Here is a 17,445-nt window from a genome sequence, read left to right as displayed (position 1 = left end):
AAAAAAAAAAAGAAAGCAATATATTAGTAACTTTTCTGGGAAGTTAATTTAGAACCAATAGTTGCACATGAAAGAAAATTCACAGGAGGAAATACAACATTAAACAAACATGAGAAAATGCTGAACCTTACTAGTAATCAAATAAATGTAATAATGAGGTCATGGTTTTAGTCCAATTAGCAAAGATAGTTTTAGAATGATAATATCCTATGCTGATGAGGATATGATGAATCAACTTTAACAAATTACTGATGGTAGTGTAAAACTAACATGACCTATAAGAAACAACTCAACAATCTATATCGAGCCATATACATTTTTATACACTTTGTCCTCATGGTTACACTTCTGAGCCTGTATCCTAAGAATCCTCAATACACAAAACAGAGTATTTTCTCAAAGATTTATCTCAGGGTTATTTCTAATATCAACAATAAATACATGGCAAATAATATGACATTCAACTGATGGGGGTATTAGTAATCATCAAAAAAAGAAGGTTAATTTCTGTAATGACATAAAAAGTATTTATGCTTAAAAAGTGAGAAAAAAAGATAAAATGCTTAAGTTATGGTACTTAAAGGGTTAAGTTTTAGTTACCTAGAAAATTAATGCACTTAGAGTAACTTTTTCCTAGATTAAGCCATTAAAACAAGTAGACATACTATGAAGATAATATTGTAAACAAAAGCATCTTCATAGTAACAAAAAAAAAATGGATTCAACTTTTGTAAAGCTCAAGCATTATACCAGAAAAGTTGTTTTATAATCCAGGAGACCTAGTCTCAGAGAAAGGCTTCCCTGAATATTAGAGAATAGAAGTTTTATTTAAATAATAGGAGTTATTACAAATTATACACTTGTGATTACTGTTCTAATACCTTATGTATACAAAATATTTTTTAATGTTAATAAGAAATTAATATTGACACTTAAATGCTATAAAATATTAAGTAAAAAATACAGAAACAGTAATAGTATACGATTTAAAAGAATAAATCCAAAATTTTATTTTATATCAAAAGAAATAATGCAAGCATCTTTCACCAATTTCCTAATTTTTCAAATGCCGATATAAAATTCTGGAAATGTAAGAAAAAATAAATAGCTCAAACAATATGTTGAAGCAGAAGAATTAAGGAAAAAACCCTACTAAATATGTAAAAGCCAAAAGCAAATGAAAATGAATTTTAGCTTAGAAAAGAGGGCCTATATTCTTCTACAATGGTTGACACTTCTGTAGAAATAAGTTCTACAGACTTTCTCAATAATCTCAACTAAAATATGTTAAGTGAAAAACTAATTCATGAGAAAATCTCTACTGCAAAAATAAATAAATATAAGGTACTCATGTTAGAAATATCAATAGATTCTTCTTAATACATTTTTCTGCCTAAGAAAGCTAATTTAGTAAGTAAGCAGGGATGGAAAGAACCTGAATGGCTGCAAATATCTTGACTAATAAGGCAATGGGATAATTCTGTATGCCTGTTTGGTCTTTGAGGTAGATACCATTCATGACTATACACTTACAACTGGTAGACCTAAGAGTCTAATTAAGCCGATTCTTAGAAAAGAACATAAATTCATTTATTATAAACTCTCACATCCTGGAGTAGGGTTCAGAGACACAAAAAGAAAATCTGTCTTGAGTCACATGAGATAATACCTCAATTAAAAAAATAATTTCATGTAGGAACTGATCCATATTATTTACAGCTAATAAAAATACATAATCTCCAGTTAACTCTTGGTCATACATTCTTACAAGCATACTGTGCATCTTCTAGAAGGAAGGAACTCCAGCCATTAAATCAAAAGCCAACATTTCTTAAGTGCTTGTATGTGCAGGATATCACAGCTGGAAATTACCAATATGATAATAAAACATCTGAAATGAGAGGATGAACTCAGAAATTCCTAAGATTTCTCATTAATTTAAATTGTTTATTAAATTCGATAATTCAATATGTGGGTAGGCATTTGATGAATTTGCTCAAAAACATTCAAGGTGTTCAGGAGTTTGTATTTCCCAGAATCAGAATACGACAATTTTATCTAAAATTACAATTTTGCCCTAGCCGCTGAGTGATTTAAACTCTACCGGAATCACACTCCAGTGAGAGTATGTGTTTTCTGCTTTACAAATAAAAATTGCCTGCCATGTACCTAACGAAAGTCTCCAGCCCATTAGGATGTAAAGTTAAAACAAAGCTAGAATTTTTATTAGTAGCTTATCCTTTTTATGTTTCATCCTTTTATTTCTCTACTGACTCTTGAGCTTTGCCATCAAATTCCTACATTAAATATTAAACTACCATACCACTCTCTTGATTCAGAGCTATTATCTATGCTAAAGCCAGACTCCAGAAAAATCTCCTACCTTTATAAGCCCTTTATGGTTTCATTGTTTCTTATTTGGGCAGGGGTATCAGACCAAGGGAGGGATGATGCAGACACTTAAACTCACAGCCACAGACTGTCTAGAGCTAACAGCCCAGGATAACTGCATGGGGATTTAGGACCAACTGCCTTCCTCCAAGGGTCTTTAAGTCTTCAGTGCCAAGAAGAGCCAAAATAACATCAGAAACAAAGAAGGGGCATCAGGAATCTGGGGCTCTAGTCTCAATTCTCTGCATTAAGAACAGCAAGCTGGGCAATCCTACACCAATCACATACTCTCATTTGGTTTATTTCCTCACCTATAAAGCAACTAAAGACCATGTTCCCTTCAGTTTCCAGAAGTAAAACATTTAGATGACTATAAATAATGAATCTAGTCATAATTCACATGCAAAAGCTGGCATTACTTCTTATACTGGCTACTGAAATTCTCCAAGCCACTCCTGTCCTTAAGGGAAACTTGTATTCAACTCAATTGTTCAAGAGTTCTGGGTCTAAGTTACCTAAGTGAAAGCTACATGTCACTTGATTCTTTCAGCAAATACTTGGGCTCCTGTGAAAGAGCACTGTACTGTGGTAGCCTTAGATGACTTCTGCAAGAAGTCATATTCAATAGCAGGAACAATCTTTGGTTGAAAATGTCAGAGACAAATTTTCATCATAACGTGTGCTTCTGTCCAACAGAAGTCTTTACTCGTTACACCTCAAAACTGTGTAACAGAAAACTGTGTTCATCACTGAACCAAAAACCCAGTGGAGCATTCTAATGCCTATTCTGAAGCACTGTGCTTCCAATGTTTCACTCTTTAATGTTCTTTTCCTAAATTAAGTCTCACAATATTTTCAAATAAAGGTTTGACATGCAGCATTTTAAGAGCTGAAAAAAACTCTCTGAAAAACTCTTAAACCATGTCCATATTCTACTACCAACTCAACCCTATCACAAAAGAATCCAAGTTGTCTTACCTTTCTAAACAATCAGTACCAATAACTCTGAAAACACATCATTTATGCCTAAGTCTGATAAATTTACATATAAAGTTTAAGAATCTTCACTTTTCTTGCTCTTCCTTCTGTCCTAATGTTTATCAGGATGAGGTACTAAATTGGTCTACCATTATAAAGAGTTATAATACACATCAAGAAATTTTAAAATTACCCTTTTGAAATAATGATCATTGCAAATACCTCTCTGTCTGAAAAGACATGACAACAAATATAACATAAAACCCTAGACCAGATCAGGTACTGGCAGAAAAAAAACACTACAAAAGATGTTGCTGGGACAACTGGCAAAATTGTACTGTGGACTGTAAAAAATAAAATTTCCTGAATTTAGTCACTGTATGCAGTTTCATAAGAGAATACCCTGGCTCTCAGGATATGCACATTAAAGTATTAATGGCTAAAGAGGCACAGATGTATGCAGGCTACTCTCAAATGTTCAAAAAAATGTGCGTGCGTGCGTGAGTGCGTGCGTGCGTGTGTGTGTGTGTAGAGAGAGACAGCGAAGCAAACAAATGTAGCAAAATGTTAAAAATTGGTGAATCCAGGTAAATATGGGAGTCTTCTGAATTATTTGTACTACTTTTCTGTAAGTTCAAAATTAATTTAAAATAATATCTTTAAAAACCAGCTTAGACTCTGTTCATCCCCCACAACTAAATTTCTCCACTCCCCTCTGTTCACAAAAACATCTCACAAGTTGTAAATAGTCACTGTCTCCCGTTGTACTCCACTCCACTGAGAGATTTCCATGGTGCCAAACCCAGCAATTTCTTCTTGGCCTTATCTTAATTTCTTCACAGTGCTGAATGCAGGTTACCACTCTTTCACCTCTTATGGCACCACATCTCACTGATTTTCCTCATATCTCATTGGCTACTTTTTGTCTCCTTTGTTGGTTCCCCTCAATATCCTAGATCCCCTTCTATTCTCTATCTATATAATCTCATCAGTCTGCAACATTAAAAGCACCCTGAATTCCAGAGTCAAGTATCCAACATCTGATAAGACATATCTACTTGTTTGTCAAATGGGCATCTCAAACTGCTGGTTGAAACAAAACTCTTTTTTATTTTTTAAGGCAGAGTCTCCCTCTGTTGCCCAGCTGGAGTACAGTGGCATGACCACAGATCACTGCAACCTTGACCTCCCAGGCTCAAGTAATCCTCTCACCTCAGCATCCTGGGTAGCTGGAACTACAGGTACATATCACCACGCCCAGCTAATTTTTAAAATTTTTTGTGGAGACAGGGTCTCCTTATGTTGCCTAGGCTTGAAACAAAACTCTTGATTCTCTTCTCCATCCCATTCCAATCTGCTCCTCTTCCAGTTGCCTAATATCACTAAATACCAGTAGTTTTCACCAAGTTGTTCAGGCCAGTTATGTAGATCAGAAGCAATGATTCTTATTTCCCTTGATTTCCTTCATATCTCAAGGCTCTTAAAATACATAATCAAAATATAGTCTGAATTGACCACTTCTCACCCTCTTTGCTGTCCACCCTAGTCCATGGTCTAGGCAGATCTGCTCGCCTCCTCTTTTGTTCCCTCATAACCCATTCTCTGTGACAAAGCAGCAAAAATTATCTTATTAAATCTGTAATTAAATCATGTCTTCCCCCGCTCAAAATCTTCCAATGGTTTCCTATCACACAGAAAACCTTTCATCCTCATCACAGCCTACAAAGCTGTATCTAACCTGGGTGCCTGCTTATCTCTGAACTTATCTCCTGACAGTCTCTGTCCCCTTTTCACTATGTTCATCACACTGGTTATTTTACAGTCCGCAGATCACACTAAGCTTGTTCCCACCTAAGAGGCTTTACTTTTGCATGCTCTTTCCCCCATATTCACATTGCTCACTCCTTCCTCTCTTTCAGATTGACTGCTGGCCAAATAATACATATAAGAAAGGCAATGTCCTCTTTCCTCTTCATCCTTTACTTTCCATTTCCTCTCATTACTTTATTTTCTTATTATATATTTTCTTGTTGCTTCATTAAAAAAATCTTAAGGTGAAACATTGACATGTGACTGTTTCTCATTGATAAACAAAAGAAAAGCAAATAATATATATGAAATTCAAGCTCCCTTCAACTATTGCCCTTAATCTTGGTCCCCTCTCCAGAAGTAATTTAGTATTCATTTGATTATGCATACTTGTAGAGCTCTTCTGTATGCAATTAAATATTATATCTATAGATACTGTAGAAACAAAAAAATTATACCTGTTCTATAACAAACTTCAAAATACACCTTATCTTTCCTAGTCATTATATATAGATTTTGTTACTTATTGCAATGTATAGATCTATTGGTGAACACTTAACATAATTACCATTTAGGTTCTGTATCTGTATCTTTCTGCAGATACAACAAAAAATAAAACAAAGACCTTGTCCTCTTAGAGCTTGTATTCTTGCAGGAGGAGGAGGAGGACAATAAACAGAATAAAATATATAGTGTAAACTTATTTTGAAAAGGGCCAGAGAGTAAATATTTTTGGCTTTGCAGGTCACATATATGTGTCATGTATTTTTTTGCTTTGTTTTACAACCCTTTAAAAATGTAAAAATCATTCTTAGCTAATAGGATGTACAAAAACAGGCCAGAAGCTATTGGAGCTGTGGCTTGCTGACCCCTGATATAGTATGTTAGAAGGAGGTATGTTCTACATGTAAAAAAAAAAAAAAAAAACTCATCGTTTTTGATGGCTGCATAATATTCCATGGTGTATATGTGCCACATTTTCCCTATCCAGTCTATCGTCGACGGGCATTTGGGTTGGTTCCAGGTCTTTGCTATTGTAAACAGTGCTGCAATGAACATTCGTGTACACGTGTCCTTATAGTAGAACGATGAGTTTGGGGCCTTTGTGGGGACATGGATGAACCTGGAAACCATCATTGTCAGCAAACTGACAGAAGAGCAGAAGATCAAACACCGCATGTTCTCACTCATAGGCGGGTGTTGAACAGTGAGAACACATGGACACAGGGAGGGGAGCACTACACACTGGGGTCAGTTGGGGGGAAATAGGGGAGGGACGGTGGGGGGTGGGAAGCTGGGGGGAGATAGCAGGGGGAGAAATGCCAGATGTAGGTGATGGGGAGGAAGGCAGCAAATCACACTGCCACGTGTGTTCCTATGCAACAATTTTGCATGTTCTTCACATGTACCCCAAAACCTAAAACGCAATAAAATAAATGGGAAAAAAAAAAAAAAAAAGAATCCAGGATAAGAGGGGGTGGGGGAAGGGCAGGATAGAATATAGTATTAAATAGGGTGTTCATAGAAGGTAAGATCTGAGCAAAGACTTGGAGGTAAGGCCCTTGAGCCAAGCAGACATGTGGAAGAAGCACATTTCAGAGAATGGAGCCAGGTAAAGCAAGGTTCCTAAAGTAGGAACGGGACAGATACAACAAGGAAGCCAGTGAGCAAGGGGAGGACAGTGCTAACAGTAAATGAGGTCAGGAAGGTAAGGAGAAAGTGGAGTGGATTGGGCATATTACATAGAGTCTCACAGGCCATGGTAAGGGCCAGCTTTTCTCTGAGTGAATGAAAGGGAATGTCTTAGTCCATTTAGACTGCTATAACAAAATACCATAAACGAGATAGCTTATAAACAACAGAAATGGATTTCTTACCATTCTGTAGGTTGGGAAGTCAAGATCAAGGCATATTAAGGATCTGGTGAGGGCTGCTTTCTAGCTCACAGACTTCTTGCTGTGTCCTCAAGAGACAAAGGGCAAGGGATATCTCTAGGGCTTTTTTTTTTTTTTTTTTTTTTTGAGAAGGAGTCTTGCCCATGCTGTAGTGCAGTGGCGTGATCTTGGCTCACTGCAACCTATACCTCCCGGGTTCAAGCAATTCTCCTGCTTCAGCCTCCCGAGTAGCTGGGACTACAGGTGCATGCCACCACACCCAGCTAATTTTTGGTAGTTTTAACAGAGACAGGGTTTCACCATGTTAGCCAGGATGGTCTCCTGATCTGCCTGCCTCGACCTCCCGAAGTGCTGGGATTACAGGTGTGAGCCACTGCGCCTGGCCTCTAGGGCTTTTTAAAGGCACCAAACCTATTCATGAGGACTCCACTCCCATGACCTAGTGGCCCCCTAAAGGCCCCATTTTTCTAATACTATTATCTTGGGAGTTAGGATTTCAACATATAAAGTTTGGGAGGACACATACATTCAGAGTATAACAGGGGCCATTGCAGGAGAAGTGACAGGTACTGTCTTAATTTGCTAAAGGTTTATTCTGGCTACTGTATTGAGAAAATACTGTTGGGAGGGGCTAGGGCAGAAGGGGCAGACCAGGTAGTAACCTATTTCAGTAATCCAACAAGATATGATAGTAGTGACTTGGACAAGGGTGGTGGCAGTAGGGGAGGTGGTGAGGCATAGTAGGATTTTGAATGTATTTTGATGATATAGGAAACAAATTGTCCTGAAAGAACAGATCTGAAGAGTAAAAGAAAAAGTGAATTAAAAAAAATAAGGCCAAGATTTTGGTTGGAGCTACAGGAGGATGAAGTTACCATTGACAGAAATGGAGCAGTCTGTGGGTAAAGCAGGCATTGTGGAGGAAGTTTAGGAGTTTAGTTTTGGATATGTTGAGTTTGATGTCTACTATTAAACATTTAGGGGAGACGTTGAATAGGTAGTTGCACATATAAATCTGGAATTGGGGAGAGGGGCTAAATATCCAAATTTGGGTATTGTTGATATTTACATGGTTAAAGCCATAAGACTAAATGAGATTACCAATAAAGTGAGCATAGATAGAAACACATAAACAAACAAACAAAAAGGATTACAACTTGGGGCTCTCCTATATTAAGAGGTCAGTGAAAATAAAGGAAAAAGAGAATACAAGGACCAGCACTGAGGCAGCAGATAACCAGGAAGGTGTGATGTCCTAGAAGGCAAAGAAGAAATGGTTTCAATGCTAAGGGAAGCAAACAGCTGTGTCAAATGCTGCTGAGAGGTCAAATATGATGAGAATCAATAACAGAGCATTTACCAATATGGGGGCTACTGAAGAACCAGGGGAGCTATTTCTGTGAGAGTGGTACAGACAAAGGCCTGACTAGAGTGGGTTTAACAGAGTACTAGAGGTGAGAACTTGGCAATACCAAGTACAGACAACTATGTTGAGAAATACTGCTTCCAGAGGAAACAAAAAATTGGGGTAATGTGGTGAAGTGGGACAAGCTTTTCTTTTTTCTAAGAGGGGAGAAATAATAGCATATCTGTTTGCTGATAGAAATGATTCAATAAAGAGAACAAAATTGATGATGCAGAAGGAGAGAACCTAAAGCAGAGTCCTTGAGCAGATGAGAGAGAATGGGGTCTAGTACAAAGACAGACAAGAACATGAACAGTTAAACCAATGGGCAGGAAGACAGCTATGTACTGAGCAGATGCCGTGTAGACCCTTTTATGAATAGAGTACCGGAGGTACACGGTGTGGTGAGAATCTATAGAAGTTCTCTTCTGATTACTTCAATTTTCTTAGCAAAGTGGGAAGCAAGGTCATGAGCTGAAGGTGAGGATGGGAAAAGAGATATAGAAGGTTTGGGGAAAATAAGATACAAAATAGTCATTTAGAAGAGTGGGAGAGGAAGCAGACTAGGAAAATACAGTACAACCATAGGGCAGCATTAAGGACCCACTTGAGGTTTGTGGTCATGTGTGGTTTTTTTCTGGCCATGCTCAGTTACATAGGGGCAAGTGCAAGAAAACCCCAGAGAGTTATAACTAAGGCTCTGGTTTTGCCAAACAAGCAAAGAGCAAGGAAGGGGATCCAAAGATGTGACTAAACTGATTAACCATAAAATTCAGATGAGTAAATTCCATGTAAAAGGAGGGGAAAACATCAAGAGGGTAAGGGGCAGGGGAACAGTAATAGGATCAATGGGTCGGAGATTCCATTGGGGTCAGAATATGGTTGGGGCTGTGGCACTAGAAGTGAACTGTAAAAATAGGAAGAGGGGTAACAGAGCAGAACACATGAAATGGCAACTGTGGTATGGACAGACTGCAGTTATTGACAATGCATGGGAGTATCACTGTGGAATAAGTGGCTGACATAGCATAGATGGGAAGAGCACTGGAAGAGTGGTCTAGGAAATGAGAGGCCAGGGTATTGGGTGGATCAGTTATGTATATTCTTATCAATTTCAATATAAAGACTAGAGAGAGGGACAGTGAGCCTTTATGACATCATTCAAAACTGAAGATTATAGGGAGAAAGGAGGAAGCACAGTGTGAAAGAAGTAAGGAGATTAGCGGCAGGTATCTTTCCCACCTCTAGAAACAGTGAGGAAAGTTATGGAGCAAACAAACAAAAACAGCCACAACTGCACAGTGGAAGAGAGTCCTGTTTCCATTAGAACAAGAAAGTAAAAACAACATCTAAGAATAGGTTGAGACTGGATTTTTGCAATGACAGACAGTTAATTTCACAAGGCACAGTAGAAGGGTATGAAGAGTTGAAAAGGGGTTTAAAAAAAGCATAGACTCCAATCCAGGCTGGGCAAGAGAGCCAGACTCCTCTCAAAAAAAAAAAAAAAAAAGGTAGATCCAGGCTGGGCATAGTGGCTCACACCTGTAATCCCAGCACTTTGGGAGGCTGAGGTAGGTGGATCGCCTGAGCTCAGGAGCTCAAGACCAGCCTGGGCAACACGGTGAAATATCATTTTTACTAAAATACAAAAAATTAGCTGGGCATGGCAGCGTGCGCTTGTAGTCCCAGCTACTTGGGAGGCTGAGGCAGGAGAATTGCTTGAACACGGGATGCAGAGGCTGCAGTGAGCTGAGATCATGCCACTGCGCTCCAGCCTGGGTGACAGAGCGAGACTCTGTTTCAAAAAAAAAAAAAAGTATAGACCCTTTTATGAATGGGGTGCCAGAGATAAAATGTGAACTGGAAGTCTGGAGGGTCTGTGGTTACTGACAAAGACTAATCCTAGCACATGTGACTCCTGATATTTTCACGTGTTTCTCTAAGAAATAAAAACTGCTGGGTCAAAGATAATTTTACTTTAAAATAGCTGTATGGAGATATTCAATATTATCCCTACAGCCTTGTCAATACATACTAACAAAACTTTTTTCACTTCTGCCAGTATAATGAGAAAAAAAAAATCACTGCTTTACTTTGCATTTTTCTACTGGTGAGGGAAATCATTCTATGTTTACCTGCTAGTGGTATTTCCTCTTCTGTGGAATTTGCTCACTTAAAAAACTGAGTTGTTTTCCCTTTTAAACTGATGTATAGTGCTTCAAAAATCTATTTTATTCTGCTCTTAATGATTCACACAAATCAATCTTCTAGATTTATTTCATATCTTTCAATGGCTCATGCTAGGGTGACATAAGGCTCAGTAGGTTCTCTCTTCCCAAATCCCTCTGTACTATATATTAGAGTTTGCCTAATTAAGGCCCACTAGTCAAATCTGTGCATACCATTGGTTTCATAACCGTTTTTGCATTCCAGTGGTAGAGTTGGTATGGCCTACAAAGCAGAAAACATTTGCTATCTGGCCCTTTACAGAAAGTTTGTGGACCCCTGATCCATACTTTTCAGGGTCCCTGAACTGCTTAGAGTTCCAAGAACACAGCAGATCCTTATGTTTACTGACATTCTCCCTGAAATGCTGTTCCTATTCCCAAAATGCTCCAGACATTCCCCCTAATCTATTCAAGGAAATCTATTACTGGCCTTTCTTGGTGTCTTTACAGATTTACATCATAAAGCTGTAAATACATTTATTGAACTTGTTTATTTACATATCTCTTTCTCCATTAGTATGTAAATCTCTTGACAAAAGATAATCCCAGCACTAATAAATGGGATACAAAGTCCTTCATGGTTTGCTATCTTTCTCATCATTTCCTAGTTCTGCTATGCTCCAGCCAAAATATATATTTCATTTCATTAAATATTTTTCAAAAACATAATTTCTAATGGTAGCATAATAAATAGTTCTGTACTTTTATATTCATTTCTTTAAAAATGTTGGTGTATACCACCTAAGTCTAATAATTTATTTCATTTATTTAGTATATTTATGATTTGCTGAAATACTTCTCTTCCTTAATTCCTTTCTTAGTAAAAACAAAAGTAGTGGAATCTTATCCTTTCTAGGATTAACTTTTTCATTTGTGGTAGAAACATAGGCATCTAGGATAAAGGAGCTCCACTAATAAATTATTTTACTAATGGCTTCAGAGTCATCTATAAAATGTAATTCAAATGTGAGTGTTTTTTTTTCTCTAATTTTCAGTATAAATTTAACTTCCTACACCTTGTAGGCAGTTCTATTCTCCTTATGGGAAACACATATTATTTTTTTGCTTATTTCCCCAGTGAAACCTTCATTTACTTTATCAGGAGTTTTACTAAATGCATATTTCAATTTAAGCACTTACTTATGGGCCTTTTTATTTCTCTTACTCCCCAAATTTAATCAAATTTGAGATTTCTTTGGTTTTCTCTCACGTATTTGTGTTGAGATCATTAAGAGTTGCACCCACAGATATTTGGTGCAATCACTTTAGAACCCCGTTTTACATATTCATTACTAATTATATCCCATCCAGGTAAAATTTTTCTTTTTCTTTTTCTAAAATGTATGTGGAAAGTTAAGCCCTGTCTTGTTTAACTTTGCAACTTACCCATTATTCCCAGCTCAGTTTAACTATCTTAAAAATGTGGTCTGTGATCTGTAGTTAGTTATAGTATAAAATTCTGAATATGTATATGATATAAAAGTATACAAATAAAAGAGCATGATGAGCTTTGCAGTCAAGCAAATTTAGATTCAGATTCAGGCTTGAACGCTTTGAGCCCTTACACAAAGTATTTACCTATCTATGCTTTGTTCTCTCATCACTAAAATGGAAGTAACTCCCATGTATTACACAGAACCAAGATGAGAACAATGTACATGAAAGTGACAATATAGGTTAAACGCCTAAAAATGATGTCTAGTACATTATAAGGAAAATGTTAACCCACTCTCTATTCCTCCAATCCCAAGCAACAGGAACAATAAACACTGTATAGTCTTGATTTATTATATTAATAATTACTAAATTCCCTTAAGTAAAAGTAATTTGGCAGTATGGACCATGAGCTTTGGATGTTTACCTTGACTCAATATTTTTGCTTTGGGGATTCTATCTTAATAATCTAAAATGCAGAAATTGATTTCTGTATGAGGATGTTCATTGCAGTGTTTCTTATAACTTCAAAAAATTTAGAAACTGTTTAAGAATGAGAAATTCACACAAACATGCAATCATTCAATACGCTGACAAAATAACTCAGTAGATAAGAAAATGCTTATGGTGCTAGATGGAAAAAGAAGAATACAAAATTATTCACAAAGAAAAGTCTCAACTGTGAAAAAAAATCCAATAAACTCAGAAAAAACATTGGAAGGAAGGAAATGCACCAAGGGCTTACAGTAGTTACCACATAGTACTGATATCTGTAATTTTTATTTGATGGTTTTCTATAGTTTTCTGAAATAATTAACAATGATAATGACATTGATGATAATAGCAGTTATTATTTATAGAACACTTAATACATGACAGCCTCAGTTTTAAGAGCTTATTCTATTAACTCATTTAATCCTCATAACATTATAAGATGAAAAAGTGAGATTAAATAACTTACCCAAGGTCACACAGAAGGTGCCAAAATTTGAATACCAGCAGTGTGGCTAAAGCGCCTGTTCTCTACACTACACTGAAAAGTTTTGCTTTGTTTTAAAAAATTAACCGTTAAAAAGGCATAGTATATCAATCCCAACTTTATGGTCTCACAGTTATCAGCTTTTTTTCAGTACTGAGTTGTAATATTTGCTCTGGCATGGAGTGCCTTTTTGGATTAAGATGCAGCCACCATTCCCATATATTCTATTGATCCCAGAAAATTCCAAGACAACTTTGCCTCCCCATTTCCCATTTCAATATCTCATTTGAGCATTGAGACTCTAGAACTCTAACATTCTTACTTACTACAGCACCTGACAGTAGTACTTCAAAGGACCCTTCAAAACAACCCATTCAAACTTGCTTTTGAAAACTTCTAGCAGCTACACATGTAACCAAATCAGTTACCACCTGCTGTGGTTTGAATATGGTGTGTATGTCCCTATCAAAATTCATGTTGAAATCTTATCATGATCTCGTGGACATGAATTAGTTCCCTGAGGGTGGATTGTTAGAAAGCCAGGCTCTCCCCTCACATTACCCCCAGCCTTTGCCTCGGGGCTTCCCCTTTGACCTTCTCTAGCATTTTATGATGCAGCACCACAAGCTGACCAGATGGCGGCGCCATGCTTCTTGTACTTCCCAGCCTGCAGAACCGTGAGCTAAATAATAAACCTCTTCTCTTTATAAATGACCCAGTCTCAGGTATTCTTTTACAGCAACACAATACGGATTAAGGCACCACTGTTGCAAACATCTGTCTTCCATCGTGAAGTTCATCCCCTGTACAACCCAGAAGACTCCTTCGCCTGCCAACACTCAACACATCTACCATGGCAATACAGCCAACTAAGAAATATCCTCAACCTCCAGGGGAATTTCAGTGTTTCTGATCCTTCCTCTTTGAGGATGGCATTGTTCTCCATTGTTTTTGAAAACCTAATTAGTTTCTTTGATTCTCTCAGCTTTCTCACCCTTTTGCTGGTAAACCAAACTGTTTTGAGGGGGGAAGACATCTTTTTGATACCAATATGTATTCAAATATCAATCTCAGGAAAAAATATCCCAATTTATACCCTGGGCAACAAAAATAACTCCCCCACTTACTGCTGTGCTCCTCTCTGCAGTTTATATTTGATAAATTTATTTCATTACATCTGTCACTTGGTTTGACTTCCTTTATAAACAGGTTTCTTTTCTTAAAAAAATGTTTGCAGAATCCAACATGGTTAAAATTTAAGAAATTCTTCTAAATATAGGATGTTTACATTTCAATCTAGTAGTTCATTTACAACATTTAGAAAAACTGAGTTCATGGAATGGCTTTAAAATTATAAGAAAAACTACAGTCATAAAAACAATGAATACAATAACAATTGTTGATTCTGGAAAAGCTTACAACTAGAATCATATATTTTTACAAAAATCTTATTCTGCTCACATTATATAATAGTAATAAAGCCATTGAGGGTTGAGGTAGAAGTGCAAAAAAGATTTTTATAGATATTTCAGTGGGAGGAATTTAATAATTCCTGACTAGGACAAAGATGCAATCACATCAAGGCTAATCCAGGGTGGAGACCCCTTTTAGGAAAAAGAGAACATTAGTACTTCATTAGGCTTACATTAAATTGCATGAAGTAAAAATCGTACTGCCAAACTAGTATACATTTGTGCATTGCATAGCTAGAGACTAAAAAAGAAATCCGCACCTTCAAACTATTATTTCCCTTTTGCAGTTGCTAATTTTCAATCTGGTACAGCCTTCTCTCTGAACGACTAGGGTGCCAGGTAAGGTAAAAGTGGAAAACAGATCCTTTCCCAAAAAATGGAACGTTCCCCTTTTCCAATAAATATAGCTTCTTCGCCTCTCTCATATGAAAGCTTTGATATAACAGGGAAACTCAAAATCCTGCAGGAACTTTTGTTATTCTAAAACTGAGTACGTCAGGACAGCCATTTTACAACCTTCATTTCCAAACACCTATTACACCATACATCTTGCAATTTTAAAAGTATATTTTCTTTAGGGTAAAAAAAAATACCACTTGCGCATTCATCATTTAAGTCATTACTGTTTCAGAGGACAGTTACTAAGCTTCTTAATACAGCTGTCAAAATCCATTTGTAGATAGCCTCCAATTTCAAATTTTTACATGTATCTCTACTGATAGAACAACCTAATTAGCAATTAAGATAACAGACCTAAACTGTAAGCAATCCTTGCAAAATCCAGTTGATTTTTAAAATCAGTAAGCAACACGCGATCATTTTTAAAGAAAGTTATTCTGAAAATAGCTTGATTGTGGTGCCGTTCTGCTCCTCAGCAGTTGTTCCCTGTTGCTTGTACGCATGGGAGTGGAGGTAGAAGTGAAAAACTCACAAGCCCACGCAAAATCCGTACAGTCACAAACATTATGTAAACATGTCGTGAGACCAAGAGGCCCCTAGGAGAAAGAACTGCCGGGAGAGAGATTGGCAAGCTGCATGTGAGGACGATGGGCTCTATGAACGCAGCCGGCAGATCAGGGCAGAGGGGCCCAGAGCGGGACAAAGACTGGCCCATCTCGGGCAGCGCCCGCCAGCGCCCAGAGCCAGTGAGAGGCAGCCGTCCCGTGGCAGCTGACTGAAGCACTCAAGGGCCCTCAAACGCCACAGCTTAACAGGCGAGGCAAACGCTCCCCTGAGCATCATATCCCTCCCTTCCCGCCGCCTGTAACTGGCTCCCGCCGTCCCTAACAGGCTCCTCTGACACTTGAGGAGCCGCCATCGCCTGCCTCCTACCCGGGTCTCGCAGGGCGCCTGGGCCGGCAGCTGTTAGGGTTAGAACCGCGCCGCCGCTGCCTCCCTGCTTCAAACGGCCGGGCGGGCACCGAAAAAGCGGGCGAGCCCGGCGTCCCTCCCATAGACGCGTCAGGCAGCTTCGAAGCTCCCAGCGTCCGCCCCCGCCCCTCCAGTCCGGGGCCGCGCTCCCTCACGCCACCTACCCGGTCCCACACCATCCCAGAGGCCTCGGGCGCTCGGGCCTTCGGCCGAAGCGGCGCTGCCTCCAGTCTGGGGCCTGAAATGGCTGCGGAACAAAGAGAATCTGGTCTCCACCGAGCGCCGGTCCGATTGGCCGGGGGGCGGAGTCCGTCGCGGGAACGTTCGGCGGCGGTCGCCTTGGCAACGGTGGCGGGGCTGGGAAAACTGTGGCCTGGGTCGGCTGGGCTTGCAGGCCTGCGTGCGAGAGCACGCGGCCGTGCTTTCTAATCGGGGTCGGTAGCTTCAGGCTTCGCCGACCTGGCGCGGGGCTCACAAGTGCTCGCACTCCCTGCGGCCGGCGAGCTGACCGTAGCCTCCGGGTCTCGCACGCGGCAGCTGCTGAAGCTACCCGGCGCGGTAGGGCTGTGAGCAAAATGGCCCGCCAGTGTGGTTGCCCAGCCCAACTTCTGTACCCCAGCATGACCCCCAGAGTGACAGCCGTGCCCTGGGAGCCTGCTCAAGACCGAACATGTCCCTCAATAACACAGTTCCAGCGTCGCTGGTAAAAAGCAGAAATGGCTTCGATAGGTAGATGCGGATAGATGGCTGCCTGCTTAGTACAAGATAGGCTTTTGAGGTATGTTGTATCTGGCATATAAACTACTATGTAATTAAAATGCAGTGATTTATAAAATTTTTACGTCTCCAGGTGTGCAATCCTATAAAGCTGTAGTTTCTTGCTCTTCGAAATAACAAGCCCTTCTCTCCCTAACCTGCCATCATGAGAAATTAAAATGTCCTCTATTTTCTGTACAGCAAATGATTCAAAATGGGAATGGTGGACGTTTTTATACCCAATTGCAACAACGGTAATGAGATAAATATCAGTTCCCTTCCCCCAGATTATTCATATATATAAAATTTACTGTATATAAATACTTAAAATTTGCATAGTTAGCTGGTTTTTATTTTCTAAGGTGATGATGCCGGTGATAATATTGCTCATGTGATCAATGTGAGTAGAAATACCAGCATTTCCAACAATCTTACTGGAAGTGCTGTATGTGTTTTGAAAATGTGTAACAGTTGTTGCCTTCCCGTCTTAGTTTAGGTAAAATTACAGAAGACTAGAAAATGTCTGTAAATTTTTACTAAGGTAATTTATTTGTTCATCTAAACATGTTAACAATTTTCATTTGAACTATAGTCATTTTGCAGGAACAACTAGTTTATATAACTTAAAATTTGAGACTAAAAGTACCATTTTGTTATCATTGGGAAATTGAACTTAGCAAGGGAAAATATTTTAAATAACTAAAATACTCATGATTTCAATGTCGTC

General features: G+C 38.6%; 1 protein-coding gene across 4 annotated transcripts in view; it reads right to left on the bottom strand.

The window, feature by feature from the left end:
• Nucleotides 1-16,557, bottom strand: part of TNPO1 (transportin 1) — a 99,775-nt gene extending 83,218 nt beyond the window's left edge. For all 4 annotated transcript variants that reach the window (XR_005200088.1, XM_017527614.2, XM_017527616.2 and 1 more), the window contains exon 1: nucleotides 16,127-16,557. Coding sequence is in view for 3 of the 4 variants with exons in the window: in XM_017527614.2 (XP_017383103.1) it covers nucleotides 16,127-16,141 (15 nt within the window). In the remaining variant the exon portion in view is untranslated. The remainder of the gene's footprint in view (nucleotides 1-16,126) is intronic.
• Nucleotides 16,558-17,445: the final 888 nt, after the last annotated feature.

The sequence above is a fragment of the Cebus imitator genome, unplaced genomic scaffold, assembly GCF_001604975.1.
Source record: "Cebus imitator isolate Cc_AM_T3 unplaced genomic scaffold, Cebus_imitator-1.0 Scaffold50, whole genome shotgun sequence".
Lineage (NCBI taxonomy): Eukaryota > Metazoa > Chordata > Mammalia > Primates > Cebidae > Cebus > Cebus imitator.
Note: the sequence above shows the minus strand (reverse complement) of the source record. Positions and strands in the feature narration are given on the sequence as shown.